We start from the raw sequence: 11226 nt of genomic DNA, 5'->3' as shown, positions 1-11226 counted from the left end.
ACACTCATACTCATTTTTTCACACCACATTCTAATGAGAGTGTTCTAATACACATGTCAACTGATTAAAATGGTTTGTTGTTCCACTTAAGCTGTTGAAGTGTAATACACTGTACTCTACACTGTTGGCACCAATGTGTCGATGAGTCATCTTATAGAGCTATAATTTTCACAGAGAGACTGGACTGGACACAGTATACGTGCTTTGGCTAAATGCATGGCTATGTTTATATATATATATATATATATAAATATGTGTGTGTTAGTGTCTTGAGTGTGTGTGTCTGTGTGTGTGAGTGTGCGTGTTTGTGTGTATTTTGTTTCTAACACGTGTGAACATCAAAGGTAAATCATTTGATTACAGCAATCATAAATATTTAATTTTTGTTTCTAATAAAAAATAAAATAAAACGTCTGAGCTAATTTATTTGAATATATTCATCATAAATATTAAAATGAAATTTAAATCCCGTTTGGTTTCATTTCAAGAGAACAGTTTGAAATCTGGTTTGAATACCAAAAGGAGCCAATGTATTGAAAGGCTCAGACTGAATGTCGTGTCTAGGAAACGACAGAGTCCAAATCTTCAATTTGTCGAAAAACATCTTCGCGAGGGAAAAGACGACACCAGGCAGCAAGATCTTCAGGAAAATCAGACTTTATTAGCACACGTGCATAAAGCCGGATCAGCTCTGCAGAACTGAACCCCGACTGGCATTTGTACACCCATTTTATACACAGTTACTCCACCTACAACTCCTCCTAAAACCTCATTCTGGCAAATCACCCACACTTTTCTTATCGTAACTCCTCCCAACGCTCCTCCCACAACGTCATTGTGGCAAATTGCCAACGGTCCTTATGCTCTGCCAACTCTGTACAAAGTTCAGGGCATTCTGCCAACTACGTGTCCTCACTTCACCCCGCACCTGCTCTTGGCAAACTACCAGACCTCATAAAGTTCTGGATGCCCTCCCTCTAACACGTCATCCATACACGTCACTCTGTATCTTTCGCTTTTATAAGACAAACTAAGCAGCAGTAATCATTGAAAATATACAGACAAACTAAACATTTTATTAATATTCGCTTCTAACATACTTTTCTAATATACAGACATACTAAACATTTGATTAATTATTCTCTCCTAAGGGAGTAAATGTACGTAGCATTCTTTGCTCTCATTTCAACAGTTTTCACTGTGGTTTCTTGCGTTTTCATAAGCTCAGCTATAATTAATGTTCTAGGTCAAATAGATACACTTCTGGCATAAAACATCGAGAGTCCCGGAGAAATCAGCTGTACAGTCATATCTTGCTCTGCCCGTGTCCTTGACAGTTTGGTCTACACAGTTCAAGACGGGGCCCCCCCCTGCCAGCTGGCTGGGCTCACTGTGTAATCCTAGCACAATTTAGCAGTTAATCAGTTTGAAACTATACAGGGTACATATCAAACTTTAATACAGATATATTGATAAACTTTTAGCACACATCGTCGAGAGTTTTGGAGGAACCAGCCTGCTCACTAAGGCGGAGTCTGATTTTGACTTGTGATTGGTTATCATGCTTTTAGGAGGGAGATCTTTCGTTCTGTGATCCTGCTCACTAAGGCGGAGTCTGATTTTGACTTGTGATTGGTTATCATGCTTTTAGGAGGGAGATCTTTCGTTCTGTGAATTTTCCCCTACATGAAATCATTTAAACATTTACTTTTCTACCTTTTCTATTCCCAAATACTTATAGGAAGCAATGGAGTGGTCGTGTCTTCGAAAGGGACTTTTTGTGTTCTGAACTCTCATTTTCATTGAATATCTTTTATAATGAAGCCATATGGACAATACATATATAGGGGGGAGTCAGCAGCAGTGTAACGCGTGTTACCCCTCCTATTATGACCACTTTTATGTTTGGAGTCAAATTGACCCCAACAGCTGAAATGAATCTTATTGTCTCCCAAATTACTAGACTTAAATATGAAAGATCTGTGAGAAACATCTCATTTTAGAGCCTAAGGTACAGTAAGTGAAAGTTTGGCACCTGTATGGGAAAGTGCCACCAGAATCATTCACCAAGAAATCTGAAACCTGAGAATCTGTTATATATTTTCTTACATTTTATACACCTACAGAGGGTCAAATGAACCCAACGCCACACAGTTGGTACAGCATAGCTGTATGTTTATTGCAATCCCACCAAATTTGAAAATGAATAAAATCATACAGTATCAATATGAAACAAGGTTAACTGATTTTAAGAGATGTCAAATACTAAATGTGGTCCAATTGACCCCAAACATAATAAGAGGGTTAAATGTAACACGGTCAATAACTAAATGTACAGTGTGGCTACCACAGGCATTTCATAACTCCATATGCTGCCATTTCCCAGAGTAACAGAGCAATGTCCTCTGTGGGACATATTTTCAAAAAAAGCAAGGAAAGTAAAAATCTCTTCCGGAATCCAAAATTTGGGATTTCTTTTTTATTATTAATTTTTATTTACAATCATACATAATTTTATAAACAATCCTTGAAAAGTTAGTATGGTTTTTGGATGGTCTACTGAATGCTAAGTGAACAAAAAAGCATGATGTCTCCATCTGTATAAGTAGCCTCTAGGTAGCTATAAAACACCACTTGCTTTGTGCTTTTGTGTTGAAAGCCATTTGAAGAGAGAATGGGACAGGTGGTGTTCAGGGAGGTCCTGGAAAGCACTTCAGATTTGTAGATCAGAGACACCATTGAGAACCATCTACATGTAGTGTCTTTTTAGCGAGGCCTTGCGAATTTGAACTGTTTCATATATATTCAAAATGAATTTTAATCCTCAACCTGTTTGACCTTTAAAGTTAGTCCTGTGTTTAACGTGACTGTAAATGTGTTCGCTTGGCTGCATTGACACAGCCTGACCTTCCGGATAATCCACGTGGTTAATGGAACAGAAACATCCACCTGGTCGCAGGTATTTATAAGAAGTACACCACTGGTTGGTCTATAGTAGATTATTTGCTTTGAGAAACAAATAAAGGCAGCTTTCCTCATCGATGTGGACGTTGCCACAACTGGCTTCGTTATGAAAGTGAGTTATGAAGTTGTTTTGCATCAATTTTTACTGACAGTTTCATGAACGAAGCACCACGGCTCATAATTTGATGATAATTTGGTAATTTGGTGTCGTGAAAATATGTTTCCTTGATTAACATGGGGCATTTTCATTTACTCTTACAATCACTCTGCACCTTTGTTACAGTCTGACTAGGTGGTACGAATGTAACATCAGGCTACAGCCATGTACTTTGGTTTTAGTTGTATCTGACTCAATTAGCCTAAGTTATGATTGTAATTGAAACGGCTAATGAATATTGACATGTGAAAGCTGTTTGAAGTAAATGCATAGTGCTGGGTTAAATATTTTCTGAGTAAATGAGCAAAGTCTAAAATCTGTTACATTTATGATGACTCTCCTTTACACTCAGTGAGCACTTTATTAGGCATTTATTCGACTTATTTTTAGACTTATTAAGTCTTCTGCTCCTGTAGCCCATCCACTTAAAGGATTGATGTGTTGTGTGCTCAGATACGCTCTGCATACCACTGTTGTAATGCGTGGTGTGAAAATCCCTGGAGATCAACAGTTTCTGAGATACTCAAACCACCCTGCCTGGCACCAGCAATCAGTCCACAGTCAAAATCTTTTTTCACATTCTCACATTTCAGCAGAAGAACAGCTGAACCTCTTCACCAAGTCTGCATTTAGTTGCTGCCACATAATTGGCTGATTCAATATTTGCATTAACAAGCTGATGTGCACGTGTACCTAATAAAGTGCTCACTGAGTGTATATAGCCTACACAGCATTGCCAGAGGCACAGATCTTTTTACTTTTAAAGTCTGTCCTGTGTGGGTGGGTGTACATTTATCAGTAGAAAATAAGTGTCATTGCACTGAGCAATATTTTTGAAAATATTCATGCCTGTCTTACATATGATCTCTGATAGAGGAAAACATGACCCCCCCCCCCAACACACTCACATTCAGACACACACACACACACACACACATAGCTAGATAGTCTACACGCGCAGACACAAACACATAGCTACATAGTCTACATGCGCAGACACACACACACACACACACACACACAGCTACATAGTCTACACGCGCAGACACACACACACACACAGCTACATAGTCTACACGCGCAGACACACACACACACACACACACAGCTACATAGTCTACACGCGCAGACACACACACACACACAGCTACATAGTCTACACGCGCAGACACACACACACACACACACACACACACACACACACAGCTACATAGTCTACACGCGCAGACACACACAGCTTCCTTAAATATATTTATGTCAGTACCTTTATGGTATGGGGAAATACTGGCACATTTGCCTTTGTTAAAAAGCAGCTGGAACCCGACATTGATTTCCCGCTTAAGTAAATCGACAAAGTTTACTTCGTTTAAAATGAATATTACAAACACAGGTCAAGTGTGTTAAGTGAAGCGCAAACTCGTCATTGGAGTCCTGAAAACATTTATAGCATTTTAAACATTTCTACCCCTTTAAATGCAACACTTTACTAAACTTGTGGAGCAGTGATCCAGGCGCGTGTCTTGTGCCTGGGCTGCTGCATCGCCGCCGGGTGTCTGTTCCATTACGTAACTGCCTCTAGTGACATCTCTCATGCAAACAACTGTTATTTCGCATTATGTGTTCATTATGAGCACAACTTTACGACAGACCGTGACAGTTACCCCGCACCCTGCTTTGCATAGATGGCTCAAAATGTGTACGTGCAATAAAGGGATTAAAAGCTTTTTCAATGCGCTAATGTAATGCAGGTCATGCGATCCTAACTTGGTGATTTTTTTCCCCCCCGCAGTATTTTAGAAGCATGAAAGCCGTACCATCCGCGGTAGGTCATGTTTTATCGGATCCGGTCCCTTTAATTTTCTGAACACTGCAAGCTCAATTATGCCCCCCGTAGGGTTGTACGGACGTGTCAGAAATACAACACTAAAAAACTACGCTTTATTTGTAAAGAATGCGTATTTGCCCGACTCTGAATGACTGTCTATTTAGCTATTTTGTTCTCAACCCACTCGGACATCATTGAGCATTCACGTATATTTCTGTTGTTGTATAGCTGTTTATTTCGAGTTCGTTCATCATTGTCACTGACAGTCGTGGATGAGGTGGAGGGCAGTTTAGAACACGGAGGTGACTTCGTGGGACAAACGCTCATACCGACACAGCGTCGCAGATCAACATAGCCACAAATAACCTGAGACTGACTGTGTCACTTTGATCGGAAGGACATTTTCAAAGGTCTCCTTGGAGCTTACGCGACTGCGGACAAGCCAACGCACTTCTGAAACCACATAGCGCAGAGTGTCTGCCCTTCCAGCCCAAAAACGTGGACAGATCGCATCAGTCGCGACACACATTCAGGCACTGCATCTTTCGCTCGTGCACGGAGCTGCGTATCGCGATTCTTCCGCTGCCGCTCACCTGCTCGTGCCGCATCAGTCTGCCGCACGCTGTGATATAGACACCCGTCCGTGAGTAAAACCAAGTGCGCTGGATTTCTTCGCCGTATTCTAGATCCCGTCCAAGGGCAGGTTGGAGAAACCATTCTGCTTCTACGCTCGTGCGTGACACTCGACTGAGGCTTGTGCTGTTTTAATTCGATAAGCTCTCTTGACCAAATTGTTCTTCAAAAACCGTCGTCTTCACCTGTAAGCAATATATTGGGTCACCTGGAGTCGGCATCATTCTAACTTGCGCTGGGACAAAACAAAGGTAAGAATCGGTCACTCGATGACGTACTGGTGCTATACGCGACCCTGAATGCCATATGTGATCATTTTCGCGAAGTATTTGGTAAAGTTTGTTCGGTATGCCTTTCCGTTTCCGTTTTAAATTATTTTTATTATCATGATTTTACTTTTAGGGCATAATTCCCTGGTACACAATTTCAAGAGTGACTAATCGCCCATCTGTCCTCAGTGAAATATCTGTTGCTGCTGTGTTTTTCATGTATACTTAGTGTGATGTAGGAGTCAGTGTCTGTAGTGTTTTTAATGTATACTTAGTGTGATGTTGGAGTCAGTGTCTGTAGTGTTTCTCATGTATACTTAGTGTGATGTAGGAGTCAGTGCCCGTAGTGTTTTTCATGTATAATTAGTGTGATGTAGGAGTCAGTGTCTGTAGTGTTTTTAATGTATACTTAGTGTGCTTTTGGAGTCAGTGTCTGCAGTGTTTTTCATGTATACTTAGTGTGCTGTAGGAGTCAGTGTCTGCAGTGTTTTTCATGTATACTTAGTGTGCTGTAGGAGTCAGTGTCTGCAGTGTTTTTCATGTATACTTAGTGTGCTGTAGGAGTCAGTGTCTGCAGTGTTTTTCATGTATACTTAGTGTGCTGTTGGAGTCAGTGTCTGCAGTGTTTTTCATGTATACTTAGTGTGCTGTGGGAGTCAGTGTCTGCAGTGTTTTTCATGTATACTTAGTGCGATGTAGGAGTCAGTGTCTGCAGTGTTTTTCATGTATACTTAGTGTGCTGTTGGAGTCAGTGTCTGCAGTGTTTTTCATGTATACTTAGTGTGCTGTGGGAGTCAGTGTCTGCAGTGTTTTTCATGTATACTTAGTGCGATGTAGGAGTCAGTGTCTGCAGTGTTTTTCATGTATACTTAGTGCGATGTAGGAGTCAGTATCTGCAGTGTTTTTCATGTATTCTTAGTGCGATGTAGGAGTCAGTGTCTGCAGTGTTTTTCATGTATTCTTAGTGTGATGTAGGAGTCAGTGGCTGTAGTGTTTTTCATGTATACTTAGTGCGATGTAGGAGTCAGTGTCTGCAGTGTTTTTCATGTATTCTTAGTGTGATGTAGGAGTCTGTGTCTGTAGTGTTTTTCATGTATACTTAGTGCGATGTAGGAGTTGGTGCCTGTAGTGAGAGCATGTGGACCTCGAGCCCCTCCCACTAGTCACCTCCCACTCCACACCGCTCTCTGGCTGCAGATAGATAGCCTTTATCCCCAGAGATTATCAGTATTGAGGCCGATATCTCACAGACACTAAATTCAGCTTCATTCTCAATCACAAAATACCTTCTTTTTTATGCCCACACTTGTAGGATCTTGGTTGAATTTTTTTCCACAGAATAGGCTATTGAAGGCCACCACCTAACCAAAATAATACAGGCTTGTGTGGAGTAGTAGTCAGAATGCTGGTTTTGCAGCACCAGGATTGTAAGTGAAAGTGGAGCTCAGCTGCTCCAGGGAAAATGGGGCTCTGTGATTGGGTGAAAGAGCACCTGTAAGCTGAGATGTAAGAGTGCCACTCTGTAGGTGAGGCTGGCTGCCAGGCAAGTACACAGCGTTTTTCCACGAGTCGATGCTACCATGGCGACGCTGGGCCTGAATTCTACTGGTTACTGACTCAGTAACCAAGGGCTGCTGACCATTCCCAATTGGCCGTTCCTCCCACCTCAAGACTGGGATGATTATTAATGAGGCTTTCCCTAACCCAGCACTAACCTGGGTCACATACTTGATTGTTTTGGACACCAATACTTTTTCTATGCTCAATCAATTCAGCCAACCAAGAGGACCAGAAAGCAGGGTTAGCACTTTTTGAGAGTTTTTCATAGGTCCCAATACACCAGACAAGCTCAGCAGAGCATAGACAAGTATTTGAATTCAAAATGATGACATATTTGACCCAGGTCTGATATACACTATTCAGTGCTCTATAGCTTGGCTCATGGCCACACAGCACCACAGCAGCTCAAACCCTGTGGAGTTACAGGATTAGGCTACCTTCCTGTTACGGGGAGCAGGGCATTCTCACAGGAGCAGAGAGCTTCATCGCTGGAGGGGAAGCCAAACCGTGGCCTCTACAAAAGAGCAACATCTCTGCATTCGGCAGAAGGTGCTGCTACCGGGAATCATATTACCAGCTTCAAAACTGTAAAATAAAACGCAAACATAAATTCTTCCCATCTTTGATAATGCAAGGAAACCGCAGTACAGCAGTGCATATGTTCTGTTCTCTTTCGTTGCAGTGGATGTGGTTCAGGGTGGGCCTGCCCTGTATCTGATGTGATCCAGGAGGCATTGGGGTTACGTTCCCTAATGTTGTTATGCAGGTTTTATAAAGCAAACAGAACCATTAGCACCGTCAGCAGCTGTGAGTAATGGACCAATCTGCTTTCCCCCCAAGAGAGGTAGGGTGGTTAGATGCCCAATGCAGTCACCTCTTAATGCTGCAATTTGATATCCTACATCAGTGGTCCTCACTCCTGGTCCCGGAGAGCCACAGGGTGTGCTGGCATTTGTTGTTACTCAGCCCCTAATTGCTCCATGAAAGCAGTTCATTACACAGTTAACACGCCTCACCTGGTTTCTGGGGTCTGAATTGGTTGCTGATATTAAGGCAAAAACAAAAACTAGCACACCCTGTGGCTCTAAAGGATCACTGTTCTGCATGATGAAAGCCAAAGCCTCTTAGATGATACACGGGGGATGTACCAAAAAGTTTTGAAAGTAATATGCTAATTCAAAATGTTAAGCACAATCCAGAAGAATCTAGAAGTGGGTGGAAACCTGGCAGATGTAAACGTCTTTTAAGAAAATGAACACAGGATTATGTTATGGGAGAAGATGAAGTTGAAAGTCTTCAGTCTGATTCAATGCTTTTGAGAAGTTGCAGTCTGAAGTCTCTCAGGATGTAAGCTTTGTGCTTTCAGTAAAATGAAAGCCAACAGGGTGCCGGGTTATAATATTCATATATTATAAAATATTGGCATTAGACAAAGGAAGTTATTTTGATGTTATTCAATGCCAATGACCGAGTATTGTGGGCAAATCTGGGCACCATCTGGAGGAATGTGTTGTATGGTTCAGGAGCAGATGTAGAGCGTTTAGGGGTGGCCTAGCCCAGCCTGGACTCAGACCAGGGACAGTAATAATCTGGCATACGTGTGTAAGGGCTCCATAGGGTCAGGAGGAGGGTGAAATGACAAAGCTACACAGTCCTCTCCTGAGCTAACGGACACCTCCTCCATATCTGCCCTGTCCACTGGACACACAGAGCTGTAGCCCCATCAGCGCTCCCTAGTGTCAGCCCATGACCAGCGCTTGTGATGCCCGGATGGCCTTTTGGGAGGGATAGGGGGTCAAAGCTTCACAAACTCGAGACGGTACCATTGTTGACTTTCTATGAAAATGCACAAGATGATTCGCCTGCAAGGAGGGGGGGCATATGCTCTGTGGTGGAGGTTGAAGGGTCGCAGTGACTCTCCTGTGTCCTCTCTCTGCATATCTCCCTGTGCGCAGTCAGCACTGTGCCTCTGAGAGTCCCATCACACAGGACCAGAGTCCCATCACAAAGGCCCAGAGCCCCATCACACAGACCCAGAGTCCCATCACAAAGTCCCAGAGCCTTTGAGTCTCCATGGAGACTGTGTGGGGTGGGGTAGTCTGGGTTCCTCATCCCCCTCTTGGATCTTCTCAGTTCCTGCATGTCACTCTGTCTTCTGGCTTTTGAAAAACAATGAGCTTTATCTATATCTGAGGGTTATGCTCCTTGCTGTAAAATCCAGCTATTCCACTTGAAAATTGAGCTGGCCAAGCTGGTCTAGCTGGGTATGAGCTGGTCAACCAGCATGACCAAGCTGGTCAAAAAGCTGGTCTAGCTGGGTATGAGGTAATCAGCCAGCTAGTGCTGGTAGCTTGTCTGAGCTGGTGGATGGTCAACCAGCTACCAGCTGTTTTGAAACAGAGCTTGAGTTGGTCAGACCTTGCCAAGCTGGGAGCTGGTCAACCAGCTAAACCATGTGGATCATTGTTTCAAATCATTGCTTGTGCTGTTTTTTTCTTCCAAAAAAGAAGGGAGAGATAGACGAAATAAACGAGGAAAAGCATGTGACTGCACGCACACTGCCAGCCCTGTCACATAGCTTGGTCCTGCCTGGTTCCACACTTACTCCTCTCTGCATCAGACCGAGTGCAGGCTTCGGCAGGGAAGCAGAGGTGAAAGTTTGGCTTGTCATTTTTCTGCGGTGGTCTCGTCGCCGGTAGACAGAGTGGCTGTGGTGTTGTGTGCTAATGGAGAATTAGCACAAATATGAGAGGAGAGGGGCTCTCTCCGTGCGGTACAGCCTCAGGGGAACCAAGGCATCCAGTGTGCAGATTAGCTTCTCTCTCTGTCCGAGGCGGCCTGTAGCCTAGTGGCTAAGGTACATGCCTGGGATCTGGTTGGTTGGTGGTGCGAGCCCTGGTGTAGCCATGATAAGATCCGCACAACTGTCAGGCCCTTGAGCAAGGCCCTTAACCCCATCGCTCCAGGGGGGATTGGCCCGGCTTAGTCCAATCAACTGTTAGTCGCTTTGGATAGAAGCGTCAGCATTCATGTAATGAAATGCCCTATGCTAAAGTGGTGTGGCCACCTCATCCTGACACCTCCTCTGCTCTTCCCTAGTGTGCAGTCCTGTGGCCCTGACTGCCCCTCACACAGCCAGCTGACCTGGTGTTGGGTGGGTTCTGCCGGAGACATGGACCCAACGCTGCGGCCCCGGAGACAACCAATGAGAGCTGTTGGACCAGGGGCTGTACCAGTGCCATCGCTCAGCCCCGCACCCCTCCTGGCTGCTCCTCCCAAACACTCTGCCCCCATAACTGCTCCAAAAGCTACCCCAATGCCACCACTTTTCCCAGCTCGCACTAGCCCTGTTGCCCCAATAACTACCCCAATACTAACCCTGTCGCCAACTCCAATCAATAATTCTGCCCCAAAATCTTCCCCAGTACTACCCCTGCTGCCAGCTCCCACCCTGCCTGTAACTGCCCCAGTAAGTACACCTGTGTTGCCCCTTTTGCCCACCCCAATTATTTGCACTGCTACAATAACTGCCCCAGTCCCCACAGCTCCTCCAGGGGCACTAGGGCCTGGGAGAATCCCAATCACAACCACACTCGTAGCCACGCCCATAGCCACGCCCACAGTCCGGCCTAGACCAGCAGTACTCGGAGTCCCGCCCCCTGTTCCCTCTGCACCAATTAGCCCCACTCTGCCTTCTGCCGGGAGGGGCTTAGGAGCCCCGCCCCATCAACCTCCAAACCCCAGCCCCATGGAGGGGCCTGCGTCTCCCCCAGCCCAGAAGGACACCCCCCCCGGTGACCTGCAGGACTTCCGGTGAG

The 11226-nt window shown here is 44.4% G+C and overlaps 1 protein-coding gene across 2 annotated transcripts in view; it reads left to right on the top strand.

The window, feature by feature from the left end:
- Positions 1-4757: 4757 nt before the first annotated feature.
- Positions 4758-11226, top strand: part of LOC133105573 (inositol polyphosphate 5-phosphatase K-like) — a 20535-nt gene continuing 14066 nt past the window's right edge. For both annotated transcript variants that reach the window (XM_061215757.1, XM_061215756.1), the window contains exons 1-2: positions 4758-5830; positions 10508-11221. In XM_061215757.1, the coding sequence (XP_061071741.1) occupies positions 10581-11221 (641 nt within the window). In that variant the 5' untranslated portion in view covers positions 4758-5830; positions 10508-10580. The remainder of the gene's footprint in view (positions 5831-10507; positions 11222-11226) is intronic.

This window comes from Conger conger, chromosome 12 (assembly GCF_963514075.1).
Source record: "Conger conger chromosome 12, fConCon1.1, whole genome shotgun sequence".
Taxonomy (NCBI): Eukaryota; Metazoa; Chordata; class Actinopteri; order Anguilliformes; family Congridae; genus Conger; species Conger conger.
Note: the sequence above shows the minus strand (reverse complement) of the source record. Positions and strands in the feature narration are given on the sequence as shown.